Raw genomic sequence first — 18214 nt, 5'->3', positions numbered from 1 at the left:
GGTTTTTCTTTACTGAACACTCAGTAGAGCGAACTTTTCTTTTTAGTTTTTTTTGTTTTCATTGAACAAAATCTCAAATGTTGGATTTTTTTCATCTAACTTTAATATTATCAAGTCTAACTTTTCTTAAGCTAATGAAGTGAGTTTACAGAAACTCTTAAGGTGCTTTTTTTCAATTGGACTGTAATAAAAAAACAGGGATTTATTAAGAAAAACTTAAATAAACATAAAAAAGTTGTTTTTCTTTCTTTATTACATTTTAAAATGAGGAAAACTCTACAAGAGTCAACAACATATGACATAATCCACAGCATGATCATCATTCATTCAAAAAAGTGTGATAAACCAGGCTAATTCTCTCCACTCCACAGCCAGCAGCTGCTGGTCAAACCAACGTGGTTCTGAATGATGAACCTGTTTGTGTGCTTTCATCTTTATTAGACAGATTCCAACAATTCACTATCAAAGTTTCTACAGTCCTGACATTCACACAAACCGTTTCCATTCCCACAGCTCCACCAGCTCTAAACAAAGAGCAGAAAACGGTTAGCGGTTAAGAGAAACACAAGACCAACATGTCTAACCTTTTAGTGAACACAGCATGTTAAGTGTTAGAAGGCCCATATCATCTTATTCTAAGCCTTTCAGAGTAAGCTGTATCCATATATATGATCATATATAACCTATAGCACACTAAAGAACATTGTTTTCATAAAATGTGAGTCATTTTCACAGTTCATATTCCCACCTAGAAGTAAGACGACTTAATCTCTGAGGCTCCGCCTTTCGCTCCCTGTGGGTGCCGCCCATTTTATGACATCATCCTAGAGTCGGCCTCGGCTGTGTCTGAGTTTCTCCCACAAAGACTGACAACATCCAAACTTTTGCAAAGATGGATGTGCATTTTGTGCATTTAAAAGGAAAGCCTTTAGCTAATCACTGCTAGCTCCATGGAGAAAGTGTGTGTGTGTGGGTGTGTGTAGGTGTGTGTGTGTCTGTGTATGTGTTTGCCCTGCGGCTGGGCTTGCAGTGCTGTTCCTCAGAGGGATACGCAGAAATGTGGGAACTAAAAATACCGCTTTGGGGTTGTTTTTTGTGAGAAATGAACATTATATTACACTTCAAAGCTCAAAAGGTTGATTTTGGCTGATATAAGCCCTTTAAAGTTCATAGCAGAGGAGTTAAATGTGTGGCTACCTCAGAAAGTGGATCAAATACAGCGTCATGACTTGTGATGGGACTGTTGAATCAGAACAAACACACAAACCCTTTTGGAAACTCATTGTTGGGTGGATCAGACCAGAGTGGAGTGTTTGGTTCTAATTCACAGCATCTCTTTCAAGCAGCTTTCAAGCATGGCAGTGACTGGCTCTCCTCGCTGTCACGTGACTTCACGACCTGGAACCCTACACAAACTGCCACTAAATGTGAAGCCATGCTAATGCAAACACTGTGGTCTTGATAGAAATCAGTCGAGCTGCACCTTTTAAAGTTTGAAACCCTTTGGTGGGACCTCTAAGGAAGAGGCAGTGATGACCTCAGCGATGGGATGGACTGTGTCGTGCAGGTTCAATACTTCTTTGTGTCTGTTTTGCAAATGCAATACCTTATAAAAATGACTGTCTCAGAAGTGGGAGGAATTATATCAGGCCTGTGGTACTTTTAGGTCACTTTCATCCCAACACCTGAAGTAGAACATAGTCAGAAGTGACAGATGTTTCCGCTCATGTGGTTTTATAATCTGATAAAACATGAATTAGTAACACATCTTTCATAAATCCCAAACAATCTAAGCCTGTTAGTAGACATACAGTGTACAAGTAGCTTCGTCTGTGAATGGGACAGGCTACGTAAACTTACGGACTTGACAAAATGTTTGTTTGAATCTTCTCTGAACAGCTCCATTTGGCTGCAGCTGCTGTGGAAACAGAAACACACACAATGTGAGAGCTGCTAAACACATCAAGCGTTTTGTTACCTAAAAGAAATAGAAGTGCCTCACAGTACTTAATCACATTACTTTAGGGATTACACTGGTCAAAAAACAAGATGAGTCGAATTAGAATCTCTCTACTGATCAAAGACAGAGTGACATTAATTTAATCATATTTTTTTGTCTATTTCATTTTTACTATAGATGTGAATGTTTTTTACATCAACTTGGTGCACATTTTCATTGAAAACACAGCATTTTCCAGTTAAATAGGGTTCAGCTGAGATTTCTCTGTCAATCTTTTCTACATCCTGATGAATGAATTCATGTCAAGCAGTGGAAGCTGCAGTGGAACATTCTCCTCATGCTGCGTGACCCAAGTATGACAGAGTCTGGGAAGCTTTGAAATGAATGAGCAAAGACTGGAAATCTCAAGATGAAAGAGCTGGTTTCTGCTGCAGCGGTCTCGTTTAGGCATGCCAGAGCACATGTCCTTTCATTTGACCTTTTTTTGTCAAATTTGACTTGAACACGTCTGATTATGAACTGGTACCCCTTTTTTGTCCAAATTCCCTCTTTGGCATAAGCAGTGCATTTATTGATTGATTTCTTTTTTGGGTTAGTTTTTGGTGTAACACATGTTCTATAAAGCTGTCAGCAACTTTGATTTAAGCTGAGCCATGTTTTGTATGGTCCTTTCTGTTCCATTTGCTTTGGTGTCAACAGGTTCAAAGCCTTTTCGTTCACATTTCTGTCCTGAGCATGCATCATTTTCACCTCACCAATCTTGTCATGAGTCTCTTCCTTCAGCACCCTGAATATTAACCCCTTCTGGCTTGTAGGAATCTAAGTCTTTCACCATAAGATCAAGCACTTTAGTACAGAGGAGGACTGCATGGAGCCAAAATGAAGCGCTAGCACATGTTAATTATAAGGAGAAATGCAGTCTGTGTACATTTTAAAGCATTTTCAGATGTGAAACGAATGCAGATGCCTCAGGTGTTAAATGTTTGTAGTACTCAGATTACTTCTTTCCTACTGAGGCACATTGGTGATGCAGTAGCACACAACCATTTAGCAGCTCATAGAGCTGTTTTCACTCTTCTGATAGGACATTTTTAGCTCCCCCTCGCACACATGCTCCTCAGCCTCACCAAGTCCTCATTGGTACAGTCCGAAAGTCTTGCATGCTACCCATGCCTGTCTTGATTATTTAATGATTCATGGATGATTTTTTTAACCCTGTGTACAGCAAAAGTAAAGGGCTCCATGGCCATCGCAAGAGCAGTCCCAGCTTGTGTTTGGTTGCTTTGCAGCTCTGTGTTCTGTTGTGTCTGTGTTCGGTTCTCAGCTCCTCTGGTTTTGACGCTGCATTGTTCCTGTGCCTGTCTTTGGTCCCGCTCAGGGCTTTTGTCTACCTGAGTAACCTGCTGTACCCGGTTCCTCTTGTCCACCGTGTGGCCATTGTTAGCGAGAAAGGAGAGGTAAAGGGCTTCTTACGCGTGGCGGTTCAGGCCATATCAGGTAAGGCTCTTTTCACTTTGCCTCACTGTTGATTTCATGACCAAACAGCATGAATCAGTTGAGATGACAAGCTGGGTGTGACTTCTGGAGAAAGTGAGGTGAAGGTTCTCTGTGTTTTCCTCCAGCTGATGAAGAAGCTCCTGATTACGGCTCCGGCGTGAGGCAGTCAGGCACAGCCAAAATCTCATTTGAAGATCAGCAGTATGAGAGGGTAGATGACATTCAAACACGAGCCAATGTGAACAAAATAAGACAAATAAACTGGGAATTGTTGCATTTTTATCCATTTGTCAATCTGCAATTTATAGTTCCAGTCTGAGTCCTGCAGCGCCGGACTGTCCCGCACAGGGATTTCCCAGGAGGAGCTTCGTATTGTTGAGGGGGAGGGTCAGAATGCTGAAGTGGGGCCGTCAGCTGACGAGGTCAACAACAACACAGGTAGGATACTTCAATCAAGGAACCTCTGCGTGGCTGCAGGATGGCGTTTGGAGGACTGACAGGCCAGGAGGAAGCTGCTCTTTTACCAGATCCTGTAAAGGAGTTCTTATTTGCAGTTTTTTTTGTTCATGTCTGTCTGGTTTACAGCTGGTACAGATGAGTTGGAGAATCCACTGAAGGCTTGTCTAGATGGTGCGTCAGAAGCCACTCTGGAGCACCTGAGGATTGGTAATGTTTTCACCTTCCGGGTGACCGTTCTGCAGGCCTCCAGCATCTCTGCAGAGTACGCAGACATCTTCTGTCAGTTCAAGTAAGTCTTTTGTTTAGAACAGATCTTCAAGAAAGTCTGTCTTAAGCCCTATTTCTACTGAATTCAGCGTCCTTGTGTATTTTGTTGCAGTTTCATCCACCGCCATGATGAGGCCTTCTCAACAGAACCGCTGAAAAACACGGGCCGTGGCCCGCCTCTCGGCTTCTATCATGTGCAGAATGTGAGAACCTTGAGTATACATCAGGATAAGAGGTTTTCTGTCCGTTTTCTTTTGTTTGAGATTATGAAAATGTTGTCTGTTCATGCAGATTGCTGTTGAGGTCACTAAGTCCTTTGTGGATTACATCAAGACTCAACCGGTTGTGTTTGAGGTGTTCGGTCACTACCAGAAACAGCCTTTCCTTCCCCTCTGTAAAGACGTCATGAGGTACACTCTGCTCCTTCACTGAGTGTCAGAAATACAAATGTTGCTGTGTTTTCTGACCGTGGAATCCGTGTTGGTATTGTTGCAGTCCGCTCCGCCCTTGCAGAAGACAGTTTCCACAAGTGATGCCTCTGTCCAAACCAGGTGATCTGCTTTCCCCGGTGCTGCGTTGCCGTCGCACCTTTTGGTTTTGTTTTTGTCTTTCTTGCTGGCAGTCATGTCATCTTAGCTTCATGTTGTTGGGTGTGAGCAGTGGATTCTGAGGACTCTTCAGAGCGGGAGAAGTCACTGGAGCTGATCCGACACCTGGTCCCAGACGTGTTCAATGGGGCACTTGTGGACTCGCTGTCAGGACACGCTCTGTCCGCTGCTGGCTTGGCTGCTTCCTTCCTTCTGGAAGCACATGAGCGAGCTCAGCTGCCAGCTCCGCCCGTCAATATATGTTCGGTTATTAGAGCTCAGAAGCCGGGTTGGTTTTCCTCACCAAATCCAAGACGATCCAGGCACGGGACATCTTTTTCTTATATTAGGTGTAAATCTCATTATTTCTAAACCACATTTGTAGTCATTTTTAGTACCAATCTAGTTTTCTGTAATCTACTGTAGAACTAAGGTCCCAGAAGCCACATAGTCCGTTCAATACAGAGATTCACGCCACTGACATTGATGCTTGAAAGACTAGAGAAGTCTGACAAGATCAAGTGACCTGATATAAGGAAGAGTTTGTCTGTGTCTGGATTCTGCCGTTGGATTGGCTCTCTGCTGTGTTTGCCGTTGACCTTCCTGCTGAATTCTCCTAGCAGTTCCTTCTCTTGATCTCCTAACAGAGCTTTAGTTTGAAGAACAGAAAAAGGAGTATTCTTTTATCACTCTGCAGACGATGGCGCTGCGTGTTCCAAACATTATCAAACTATTCTTTAGCCCATAAAACAGTGCTGACTTTTTTTCTTTTCAAGGGTTTGCAAAGCTAAAATTCAGAGGCATCCAGCTGCAGATCAAACCCTCTAAAACTGTCACCATGTGCGCTCCTCTACTCCATAGTCTATGACCTCCATATTTTGTGTGAGTCCCGTACAGGTTTGACCATTTTTCATCCATTGACAGTTCGTATCCACCAGTAACAGCAGTAGGGACTAAGCCTCTCCATTTCTTCTTGAGCTGCATGTGGTTTTACTTTGAGTTCTCAGTCTCTTAATTCTATATGTCTTTGGAAAAGGTAAGAAAAACAAGATGTCAAAGTGATTCTTTCAAATCTTTAGCAAAAAACTAAGACAGGTTGAGCAGTTTGTGCTCTTTATGCATGTGAATGTCCAGTGCGTCTTTGTCTGTTTTGCTTTTTTCTTTCTGTCACGGTGAGAGGGGCTCGAGATCAGGTAGGACCCAGACGCAGAGGCGGGAAGCAAACGGTTCCAAGACTAGACGGCTTAATAGGACAAACAAAAGGCGCTGCAGAGCAGGATTACAAAACAAAACAAAACTTACTGTGGCGTGGCAAGAAACATGGAAACATGGCAACATCCAAGAAATAAATGACGCTAAGACAAGAAGACGACAATGGACCAGCACAAGAGGAAGGCAGAGAAAAGACTTATATACAGACAGGGCAGACAAGACACAGGTGAACACGATCAGGGCAGATGGGGACCAAGGAAGTACAACTCAAGACATGACAAGACAGGAACCCTTTCAAAATAAAACAGGAAACAGAACCAAACAAGACAGAACAAGAACTAAAGCAAAAACCAAGACAAAACAAACTCAAACCATGACACTTTCTTTGAATTAGGACAGTGCAGATGAATCAATGTTTCAGCTTCAACATAAATATGCCAAAGTTAGCACAGGAGCTACATTTCATCCCTTGTTCTAAGGCGGAATTAAAGGTTCAGCAATTTCATTAACACAATACAAAAGCACAATATAAGTGATAAAGATATTTACAAAGGTTATTTACGATAAAACACGAGTCTAAAAAACCCAAGTGCTGTGGCAGAGTATTTCCAAACTGTGTTCCTCTGGTTGACACCACTGTTTGGCTAAACTTAGTCCTGCGCCTTTGAACATTACAGTCCCCCTCGAGCTAAAGCCCTGGTGCCTTTTCCAACGTTTGCTTTTCTACTTATAAAATCTAATAACTGGGGAGGGGCCAGGCCGTTCACAACTTTAAAAATGATCCATGAACATTTTGTAACTTTCAAAATCCTTTATGCTATACTTAGTCAGGAAGTCACAGTAATAACGCAGAGGCTTTTAGTCTAAAACTTTCTCTTAAACAGAGGCTTGAGGGGTTTCAAAGGGCATCAGATGGCTTTCAGAGGTGGTTTCTAGATGAATCTGATGACATTTACTTGTCAAGGAGGTTTACAAATGTGGTTATAAGGTAGCAGAAAACCAGGTTTCCCTTCTCCGTGCCTCCCTCTTTCCTCTGTTGGGTAACTGTTGCTGTGAGCCACCCGCCTCCCCTCCATGTGCTGCACTCTCCTGAACGACCCTCCCTGCTGTGTTTGCTCGCACAGTTCCTGCCACCAAGCTGAAGGCCATGGCTCGTCCCCAGGCGGGGCCGTGCCACTGCAAATATGACCTGATGGTGTTCTTTGAGATCTGCGAGCTTGAAGCGACTGGAGAGTGAGTATCTGTGTCATCCTCACACCGTGCATGAAGCGCAGCAGAGATCTGCAGACTGTGTTGAGACCGTTACTGGAGCTGAGTTGGATTGCTGGCTCCTTCAGGTACATCCCTGCAGTGGTGGACCACAGAGGAGGAATGCCATGCCACGGCACATTCCTGCTGCATCAGGTGTGGATCCAGCAGGTTTAGAACAAACGTCTACTGGTGTCATTTCTGAGTGAACTGCTCTTCCTCTGCAGGGCCTCCAGAGGAGAGTTGCTGTGACCATAGTTCATGAATCGGGAGGTGATGTGGAATGGAGGGACGTGCGGGAGCTCGTTGTGGGTAAGTTACGCTTATGTCTTTCAAAGTGGTGAGGGGAGCATTTCTTGCCAGAGCAGCTCTGTCTGTTCTCCAGGGCGTCTTCGTAACACCCCCGAAGCTGACGAGACCATCATGGACCCCAACATTCTCTCTCTGAACATCCTGTCTGCCGGATACGTCAAGCCCTTGCTGGACGACAGGTGTGTGCTGGAGCTCTGATTCAAACGCTCGACTGTGGAAAAGTTTAAATGAGTTAAACTAAAATGAACCCAAGGACAGTTTTCTTCTGGGCTTTTAAAGTTCATTTGATATTTTCTTTTGGTCATTTTGAGTAACAGCAATTAAAAGCAGCCAAAATATGAAAGAAGAAGAAAAACAGATAATAAAATAAAGAAACAATGGTCAGCAGAATTCTTCAAAGTTGTTTTTAGATATTTCTATTGCATTCTTTACGCTTGTAAAAGCAGTTATTTATTGATGTTTCATTGATTCATTTAAGCTTTTGTGATTGAAATTAATCCAATTTTTCTAATTATAAGCAGATATTTCTCATTCAAGAAAAAAAGCTGTTTTAAAATGTATTAGTTAAAGGGATAAACCTCATTCATTTTCCTCTTCATAGCTTTAAAGGTTTTTGGTTGTTTTAAAAATAATCATTAATGAGAAAAAAATAAATTAAATGTTGCAAGCAAAGACAATATTTAGTACAGATGTCTAGATATAGATAGTATGCTTCCCTATTGTAATATTTTGTTTAAATTAAACCAGAATTTATAGTTTTTTGTAAAAGGTTTAAAAGTTCACATCTTTCGAAATCGTTAGGCTTTAGGATCTTGTTTCCATGCTCATGACGCTAAATCGCGTTTGAAGCTCACTCATCCATAAATCAGGAGCAGATTTCCATCACTAATAGCCTGTAGGGCAGTCGTCATTAGTCATATTTACTATTATAAAACATCTTTTATTAAATCATTTCAAAATATCCATAATGAGCCTTGTTGGAGCTCCGTGTCTGTAACGGTCCCTCCCCTTTACAAAGGAAAGCAGCTCATGTGTAAAAGCATCTCCCTGCAGATGGACTCATCCATGCTGACTGGGAGATCACCTGCTTTTGTGTCATTGCTGCAGGTGCATGTTGCACTTCACAGTGATGATGACTTCATCCTGTTTTCATGAGTGCATCCCCTGAACCTCAAATGTACCTCAATTTCAGCAAATTATCATCTAACAATCCATACCACGGTCCTGTGTTTTATTATTTCAATACTTTTCACCTTCCCCAGTACAACTGTGCATGTTTTCTAACTCCTTCACATGAACCATGTCTGCTTTTGTGTGTCCATGCATTGGTAGCTATTGCACATCTTCATCGACACTTCACTTGCTCCCTGACATGAAAAGAAATAAACACTTAAACCAATAATAGCCCTAAAATGGCGTTTAGACTTGTTGGGGTGTTGGATTTGTCTGTGGGGCGGTAGGGGGGGGTTGCATCTGCAGCATGCTGTTTGGTCTTTGTCTCATTTGAGATTGTTTTGAAGCCAGTTAGCAGAGGAGGAATTATGGAGTCAGGATGTTGAGTTTGTGGCATGAAGTGATGTATTCTAACTGCTTTATTTCCATAACGTTACTAACGCTTTTCTGTTGGCTTTAGCATGTCAGACCACCTAATGTTAACCTCATACAGGAGCCACACCAGCATGTTCATGCAAAGACTAATCGCAAAAGAACCAATGCAAAACTGTCCAGCAGATTAAGTAACTTTGGTCCACAAAAGCCTAATGTTATGATGTAAGGAACTCTTTTAGGCAGGCGTCATCAAAGCCACTTTATTGGTCTCACACAGTTTATTAAAACACTGCTGATTGTTACCAGAACAAGACGTTTGGATATCAATAATCTGCAGTGAGGGAAGTGGAGTATGAATTACTGCTGGACAAACAGGCCTCGCACTGTTTTGGATGTGAGGCCTTTTATTTCCTTTAACTGATGGATGGGACATGAGTTGCTTTAGTGGCGATTTAGTGTGTCAGAGATGAAAGAGTCTGATGTGCCTCTAGTCCAAAAACTCTGAACATGTGAACACATGCACCCAAATGTTGAGAGCATGTCAAATACAACCCAGCTTTAACTCTAAAGACCCACTCCAATTAAAATTCTGTGTCTTGTAGCAGTTTTCTCATGATGGAGGAAACATATGCAGTAGATAAATAAAATGAAGATTGAAATAGCATTTCTGAGTATTTCTTTATTCAGATTGTGGTGAATCAGGAGCAGATAAAAAAAATACCATTTCAAAAAGCTCTCAGTCGTGATGTAGAAACTGAAATAGTCTGGTCACAGTCTTCCTGCTCTGCTCCATTCTGATCATCCACTGTCAGACAAATAGATCCACGAACGTCTTTGTTTTCCTGGTCTGAGCTGGAATCTGGATCAGAACTGAACGGCTGGATAGTTCCATCATTGCTCACCATTTTTGTTGCAGCGCTACTGATAGCCTGGAGTTGTGAGGGGCTGTAAGCTAGCAGGAGAGCATGTAATCATGGGAAATAATCAGAGGCTTACTTCCACGCAAACAGTCCCACCCACAACTCAGAGTTGAATTTCTAATGAACTCCTGCCGTTCTGCAGACAATAAGTTAATAAAAAGAACACAGGTTTTTCTAGTTTTTGCTTAAAAATGGCATAGCAACAATTAAAAGACCACTGGCAACCCTTAAAAACAGATTAAAAGATGATCGAAACGGAATTTAAATTAATTCTTTTTTTTTTTTACTGAAAATTCCTACTCTTGTATGTTTGTTTATCAGTATTCCTATTATAAATATGGATTCTATAGTATTCTCTTACTAACCTCATCTAAACTTTTAAAAATAAGAGAAGATTCTCAAAAATAATAATAATAATAACAGTCTCCCATTTCAACCACTGTTCATGGGGCAGAATGCTTCGGCCTGGATTCTTTTCATCTTCAGGTCTTAATGCTTTAGATGTCAGTTTTAAGGTCAGAGCATCGCTCAGCACTGCGCTCCAGTCGTGTTATTTCCACTAAAGCAAACGTCAAAGTTTATCTATGAATGCTAACATCTTTCTCCCTGCAGTCCACTAACACAATGTTTTTTCATTTCTTTATTTTGCTTTTTGCTCCCGCAGACAATTTCTTGATTCGGACATGCCTAGGTATTTTATTTGCCTTTGTCTTCATGTTTTTTTTGTTGCACATGTAAACTCCCACTTTCTCTGCGTCCTGTCATCCTTTGCTTGCATCCCTTCATTTTCTGTCCATCTCATCTTTGTTGTGGTGACAGTCAGGAAGGACTACATCGGGGGCCTGTGCCTTGTTCCCGCTCTCGTGAGCAGGGAGGGGTGCACTGCCGCACGTCCAGGCGTGCCTCGCTGCGCTGGGTGTGCCTGAGCTGCTACCTGGCTTTGGAGAATGCTGGGCAGGGTCTGCATGGCTGGGCTTCAGTTCATGTGGGCGGTCCTTTGTCACGGGTCTGTTATGGAGTAGGATCAAGCCTGCTCTATTGAAGCTCTTGTTTCAAGATTAAAAAAAAATTCATGTAGAAAAACAGAAAAGCGCCCCTTGAAATTATTCGTTTAGAAGCAATGTTTAAAAAATTGAACAACGCTTAATTTCTAAAATGCCTTAAAACAGAGTATTACAAATTGCATTCAAAGGTCTGATGTTCAGCGCCTCTGTTATGGAGAAGAAATGTGTTCACAAGCTGCCAGTAGGGGGAGGTAGAGTTCCATAACAGATTTCAATAAAAGAAATGAGCCTAGATGTTTATTAAAAAATAAAAATAGTCTTTTATGACTCAACAGGAAGGCTGTATTTTGATGGCATGGAAATGATTTTGTTCCTCAGATTCAGAGAGGATTAGAAATGGAGGCCTTCAACCTTCATTACACAATAGTTGTGTGATGGATTACATAGTTTACTGTAACCGCTCTGGCACCACACTCAAATGCAGCTATTAAAGTGTAATCTGTTGCACCATTACCTCACCAGTAGCTCTTTTTCCAGAATCACTGCAATGTTGTGAATGGTTTTTTTTGCCGTTAACTCTGAGAGACTCTGCCAAAGTTTGTGCCAGAAATAAATGGTTCCTCACATGTTCCACCAGAAGCATGACTTCAGTGCTGGCTCCCATGTTGTTCGGAGGCAGTAAAATGCATAAAAACACATGTTGGAGTGGCACTAAGAGGAAATTGCTTCTTTGTTGTGTAAGCAAACAGGTTTCTACTATTTGGAAACAGTGAGGACGCGTGCAAGTGTGACATGTTTAACCCTTGTGCTTTCTTGTGGGGTCCAGATGACCCCACTCCCAACGTTAGCGTTGGGAGTGGGGTCATTTGGACCCCACAAGAAAGCACAAGGGTTAAGGACTCACAAAGTACCGTGGGCCGGGGTCCCGTCACATTTTCAGTGAGCTTGCTCTGCTTCAGCACAGCAACCGGCTGTTTGGCGTCTCTGGGGTGACACGATGATCATTTTACCACAAGGTCAGCTCAGTCCAAGTCCAGTGGGCTGAACATCTGAACCTCATGAAGAGCCCATTCAGCCTGCTTTTATGGCCCTCAGAAACACTAGCTTCTTTTACAATTCTTGCTTGGATGATCTTTCACGGATTGAAGGCAGCCCCGGGCTCCAGGCCAGCATAATAACTGCTTTCAGTGAGCGATTATATCTTCTCGAGGGGCGCGGGAAAAATGTGTGCATTAAAGTATGGATTAGGTCCCAGCTGCAGCTCGGCTTTGTTGAAGGAGCTTTCTGACCTTGGTATTGGCAGAGTGCGGTGACAGATCAGGACGTCTCCACGGCACAGACCATCCCAGCAACACACAGCACTTCCTGATTCTCACTCTCCGTTCTTCTGCTCCTTTTTTATTTCTTCTCACAGCATCTCCTTGGGAGTAGATTATAGGTATTTCACTGTCCTGTCCCTCATTATTCCATTCTTCTCTCATTCCCTTCCATTTTCTTCACTCACATTCATTTCGCTTTCTTTGCTTCTGTATGGTGTTTTGTGCAGAGCTGAGCATTATCACACCCTATTGCATGCTAAATGACTGTCTTAGCACCGGTACTGTGTTGGAGTGAAGGAGTATAGTTTGTGATGCTTTAACTTTTTCATGTCATTCAAAAGTTAGCGCTTTTCTTCTGCAGTAAAAGATGCACAGACGTTTAAAAGCCCCAAGCTCACATTTCTGACGCAGACTCTTTTTACTTTTCATCTCCCGGACCACCTCAGGACTTTCTACCGCTTTGAAGCTGCTTGGGATAGCTCCATGCACAACTCCCTGCTATTAAACCGAGTCACCCCATATGGAGAGAAGATCTACATGACCCTGTCAGCCTATCTGGAGGTAGAGCGCTCGCACTCTTTAGGAGCAGAGCGGCTCACGCAGTATCAGATGTGAGTGTGTTAAATCCCTCCTCTTTTATCAACTGCAGATGGAGAACTGCACGCAGCCAGCAGTCCTTACCAAAGACATCTGCATGGTCTTTTACTCTCGAGACACTAAGCTCTCCGCTACTCGTTCAATACGCAACCTCTTTGGTACAGGAAGCCTCAGAGCCGCAGACGGGTGAGTCTGGAGACATGTGCACACGCGTGGACTTTCTTTTTGCAAACAGACAAGTTTTTACTCCTTTCTTTGTTTTGTATAGAAACCGTGTCACTGGAGTTTATGAGGTCAGCTTGTGCTACCTGGCAGATGCAGGGAGCCCAGGTAGGAATCACACAAGGTCACGATTCTCCAGGAGGCCTTAGGCGTTTCTACAACAAACTCCCCTTCCCGCCTCAGGAATGCAGAGGAGACGAAGGCGGGTGCTGGACACCTCCGTGGCCTACGTCCGCGGCGAGGAGAACTTGGCTGGTTGGAGGCCGCGAAGTGACAGCCTCATTCTGGACCACCAATGGGAACTGGAGAAACTCAGTCTTCTCCAAGATGTGAGACATTTTACGCTTTCTGTAAAAATGGGAAAACGAGTAATGACCCTTCCAAACAAGCTCAAGAACATATGAAAACACAAAAAAGTCCTTGGAGAACACAAACATACAGTAGTAAAAAATGTAAAAAAGCCACTATTCAGCCCAAAATATGTGAATGACCCAGGCCATTAGAGCGAACGATCACAATGTCATTTAGTAAACTTGGTTAACTTCTTTTGGAGTGGTGATCAGCAGCTGGCTTAGGCTCCAGCAACCCTATGAGCCTGACAGGGATAAAGTGGGTTAAAAAAATGGGTGGATGGATGGATGAAGACCATATGTTTCAGAATACTTCCACTGGCATACCCCGGTTCCACTGAATGATTTCAGTCAGTAAAAAGGTGTTTATGAAAACAGATCATCAAGTGTAGTTTTCCAAGGTATCCAAAGTTCCTAAGCATCTCTTCCAATTCTCACCAGTATGAACTATGAGTTCACTCTGGGATCTGAGGGAGGATGTGAAGAAGAGGTTCTGCTATTTTAAATCTATAGCTATTTATTTAACTATCTAAAGGTACTGTATTAATATGAACATCATTTTTGTCAATCACTTTTACAACGCAGTGCTGCTGCACAACCTTAGCAGCTGGATGGCTGAGTTGTCTGAGTGTAGGACTGACACATGGGAAACCAGGGTTAGTTTCCCAGGGGGTGCGATGAGATTTATCCATTGTGGGTCCTTGGGCAAGTCCCCTCACGCTACTGCCTAACTGTGTGGGCCACAAGGGGGCCCAAGTCTGGATCCCCCTGTGCCGAATCCCCTGTCCGATAAAATACACGGTTGTGTCAGGAAGAGTATCCGGCGTCAAAAATCTCTGCCAAACCACCTGTGTGAATCAAGAAAAGCTAAATTAACTGCGGCGATCCCTGAAGGCATATGCCGAAGGGTGATCATCAACATCTGCAAAATCTTGCTTCTAAAATCTTCCTGCTGACTTGTACTCTGGGTACAGGCATTGACATCAACGTGTGTCCCTCCGTCTTTCAGGTGGAGAAGACCAAACATTACCTTCTTCTGAGGGAGAAGCTGGAGTCCACCTTACTTATGGGCCAGGAGTCTCTTCAGTGTGGTACATCGGAGGATCTGTGCGAGTCTCCAAAGCCTTGTGAGGTGGATCAGGAGGCCAGCTGCAGCTCTGAAATCACCACTGAGAGGCAGAGGGAACTGGCCGCCAAGGTGCCGCGCCATGCCTCTTCAAAATATCAATTCAGACTTGAGTTGTCTGCAGAGGGATTTGCAGTTGCATACATGTCTTGATCAACAACATTTGTTTTTTTGTTGTTTCTGCCACAGTGTTTGCGGCTGCTCACCCACTCCTTTAACAGAGAGTACAGCCATGTGTGTGTGAGCGCTAGCGAAAGCAAAGTATGTATCTAAAAGTTTCTGATTTAAAAAGTCTGATTTCTGCACAGAAGATCCAGCATGTGTCTCTGTTTCACAGATCTCTGAGATGTCAGTCACAATGCTGAAAGACTCCCCTTCCACCTACGCTCTTAACACAATCACACCCTCCTCAACGTGTCCTTCGCTGGTTGATGGCAGCTACATCACGGCTGACCTCAGGTTCATTATTGCCTTCTGAGGGTTGTTACTTCCACCGGGCAGTTGAGTCCTGAAGCCTATTTGTAACCAACACTCAAAGCTCCTTTCTCTGCTCTGCAGGCTGCCCAGGCCTCGACCCCGCGCTGACACACAGCAGGAGGCAGCAGAGGCCAAGGCACCTGTCAACGGTGCCTCTGACGCCAAGCCAGCGACCCGCAGATTTGTCCCTGACATCCAGGAGATCCGAGTCAGGTCAGTTTCCAGAAAACGTTCTGTCACTTTGCATTGTATCCTGCCTGAAAGTCACAGTCCAGGATTCTTCCTCTCAGCCCCATCGTGTCAAAGAAAGGTTATTTGCATTTCCTGGAGCCGAACACCAACGGATGGGTAAAGCGTTTTGTCACCGTGCGGCGGCCGTATGTCTACATCTACAACTCAGAGAGAGACACTGTGGAGCGGGCTATTCTCAATCTCTCCTCCGCTCAGGTGGAGTACAGCGAGGACCAGCAGGCCATGCTTAAGGTTAGTGCGCCACTGGCACTTTCAAAAAGCTTTCTCTTTGCCTTAAAAACAACAAGCTATCACGGTTCTCTCTTAACAGACTCCAAACACGTTTGCCGTGTGCACGGAGCATCGTGGGATTCTGCTCCAAGCTGCTAATGAAAAGGAGATGCACGACTGGTTGTATGCTTTCAATCCTCTCCTTGCTGGAACGATCAGGTGAGTCATTTGGCAAACCACAGTCCTGCAGTAAAAACCACCTGTTAAACTTCTGTCCTCCGCCTCTCAGGTCAAAGCTGTCAAGAAGAAGGGCCGGACAGATGAAGATGTGAAAGAAAGATGACTAGAACACACACAATTCCTTGTCCTAACGATGTGCAGAGCCCTGTCAGCCGCCACCGCTCTGTCCAACAGTCACGTCTCCTCAGCATTTAGCGTCCACACTGTTTCATGTCAGGCCCTGTCGACACTCGCAGCCTTTCTGTGTGAACCAACGTCGCCCCTTTGCTGTACAGAAGTTCATTCTTAGCTGGACCACTTGCAAAAACGGAGGGGGGCAGCAGTTTCTACAAACGATTGCATTTGTGTTATAATTAACTGTAGTTGTTGTTGGTGACACATCAAGCCTTATGCATTTATTCCTTAAAAATACAGCAGTGATATGTACAGATCTCTACCTAAAGCTGCCAGGACAGTAAGGACTTCTCCTTTAGTCAACAGAAAAGATGGCTTCCTTGTGCATTCATTCATACATCTATACAGTATTTAAGCAGGTTCACTGAGGGTTGTCACATTTACATCATGACCAATCAAACATTCACTCATAAATTCTTCCCAGTTCTTCTCAGTCTTTGTTTTAATATGTGATCTATTTAGATTTGTAACAGTTATTTATTTCTGCACGTATTTATTTACAAAGACATTTATATTTCTAAAGTAGAACGTAGTACAGTGCAATTTCTGCACACGGCACTTTTAAATAGGTTGCTCGGATGTTTGAAAAGGACAGGCCTGTCCCTACGCTGAGAATGCTCTGGACAAAACTTGACCATTGGAGAATTGGCCAGTCTGCTAGCGTTAAGGACCACTTGAAAAAGGTCGTAGTCTTCAGGATTAGTTCTCTTTCGCAGAAAAATATCAGCGCATCATTGGACGGAGATTCTTACCCTTCTCTATGCTTTTTGAAGCAGAAACAAGTCTGTTCTTTACAACACTCCTAATGAATCAGTCTCTTTATTGATGAATATTCATAAATTGCAGTGCCTCTCTTTTCAAATCAACTACACAGTCTGCCTCTGCACTATTTGCTTTTTGTCTACATCCTTCATACTGAAAATCTACAGTTGTTCTCTTCTGGTCGTCACTCTTACAGTCACTTTCCTCAGCATCTGCATGTTTGGATCTTTGGTTTAACTTGTACGAACGTTCAAGTTTTGAAACAAGAACACATCCATCTTTTTTTTAAATCCTGCAACATCCTATATAAAGTGGAGGTGAACAACTGCACCATGGGTACTGCTGACAATGAGCAGGAACCTGAAAGCAAACGGTGACTTGGATGGATGAGCCTGCCTCAGGTCATCCAGCCTAGAGAGCATGCTCAGTAACAACCAGGTGATGTACATGCAAACGGGTGGATCTGAAGTCTGAGGTTTGGAGCGTATCACCAGGTGTTTGTCATTCCTAAAACGCTTGTTTTAGCCTGTATTCTGTGTCTCGTGGAAATTTTTGAAGTGAATCCAGTTCAACATTTTTACACTTTCAAGTGTTTCTTTGAAGTATTGTTTTTAGTCTTTCTAGCTGGATACACAAGGTCGCATCAACATCCAACCATCATGATGGAAACCTTTCATCCAGCGGTACTTTATCATCATGAGTGTGTGAGTGTGTGTGTGGGAATTGCTCACTGTCTTTTACTGAGCTCCATCATGTTTTCATCTGCATCACATTTGAACCAACCAAAGTTTTGTTGCTGCACTTATAGAAAGACTCACACTGAATGTACTGTGCTTCTGCTCAAACAGCTTCTGGATCCTGTTGTGGTTCCTTTATGATTGTAGAACGGAAACTTTTAGGAGAACCACATGGAGACTAGAAGAGGCACTGGAATAACCTGCTGGTTGATGCATGGGAGGATTTTAGCTCTGAGTTGCTAATTTATACCTTGTACAGAAATCTGCTACTTTCATGCTATTTTCTTGTCACTCTTCCCTCACCATCACACTCTGGCAGTCTTTACACAAAATACACATTTTTCTAATCCTATGACATCATTTTACGGTCATAGCTGACATGTCTGTGCTTCCACATCTCTTTTCTGCATCCGTACATCTCCGTTCTTTCTTCAAATTGGCAGTGTATATAAACACGAGTGCTGTGAACAGTGTACTATAACGTTTCACCCATGTACAAACTCAATGGGGAGTAGTTCAGTCTGTGTCTGAGTGTTGGAGTTTAGTGTCAGGTGTTTGTGTACACTAAACACCTTGTCATATACTAAATAAACATGGAACTTATGCAACACAAAGAAGTGTGTGTTTTGGGTTTTATTTGATTTCTTTATGGGAGGGAGATCAGTCTGTACTAAAAGTAAGGGCAGCATACTTGCAGTTTACTTTCTTTTTATCCTATCTATATATTGTAAACT

At 43.1% G+C, this 18214-nt stretch overlaps 1 protein-coding gene across 20 annotated transcripts in view; it reads left to right on the top strand.

The window, feature by feature from the left end:
- The window catches only part of kif1aa (kinesin family member 1Aa), a 44338-nt gene extending 26241 nt beyond the window's left edge, over positions 1-18097 (top strand). For 7 of the 20 annotated variants that reach the window (XM_023953957.2, XM_078945522.1, XM_078945526.1 and 4 more), the window contains 23 exons: positions 3339-3457; positions 3583-3668; positions 3766-3895; positions 4043-4205; positions 4296-4386; positions 4475-4593; positions 4679-4734; positions 7107-7215; positions 7320-7386; positions 7458-7542; positions 7616-7721; positions 10675-10701; positions 12780-12894; positions 12983-13116; positions 13199-13260; positions 13336-13481; positions 14512-14700; positions 14818-14889; positions 14966-15087; positions 15187-15318; positions 15396-15588; positions 15668-15786; positions 15857-18097. In XM_023953957.2, coding sequence (XP_023809725.1) covers positions 3339-3457; positions 3583-3668; positions 3766-3895; positions 4043-4205; positions 4296-4386; positions 4475-4593; positions 4679-4734; positions 7107-7215; positions 7320-7386; positions 7458-7542; positions 7616-7721; positions 10675-10701; positions 12780-12894; positions 12983-13116; positions 13199-13260; positions 13336-13481; positions 14512-14700; positions 14818-14889; positions 14966-15087; positions 15187-15318; positions 15396-15588; positions 15668-15786; positions 15857-15899 — 2485 coding nt within the window. In that variant the 3' untranslated portion in view covers positions 15900-18097. Of the gene's footprint in view, positions 1-3338; positions 3458-3561; positions 3669-3765; positions 3896-4042; positions 4206-4295; positions 4387-4474; positions 4594-4678; positions 4735-7106; positions 7216-7319; positions 7387-7457; positions 7543-7615; positions 7722-10674; positions 10702-12428; positions 12453-12779; positions 12895-12982; positions 13117-13198; positions 13261-13335; positions 13482-14511; positions 14701-14817; positions 14890-14965; positions 15088-15186; positions 15319-15395; positions 15589-15667; positions 15787-15856 lie in introns of all 20 variants that reach the window. The other 13 variants (XM_078945534.1, XM_078945531.1, XM_078945536.1 and 10 more) reach the window with 8 other exon arrangements.
- Positions 18098-18214: the final 117 nt, after the last annotated feature.

This window comes from Oryzias latipes, chromosome 4, assembly GCF_053564925.1.
Source record: "Oryzias latipes strain Hd-rR chromosome 4, Olatipes_Hd-rR_3.1".
Taxonomy (NCBI): domain Eukaryota; kingdom Metazoa; phylum Chordata; class Actinopteri; order Beloniformes; family Adrianichthyidae; genus Oryzias; species Oryzias latipes.
This window is presented reverse-complemented; position numbering and strand designations above follow the sequence as displayed.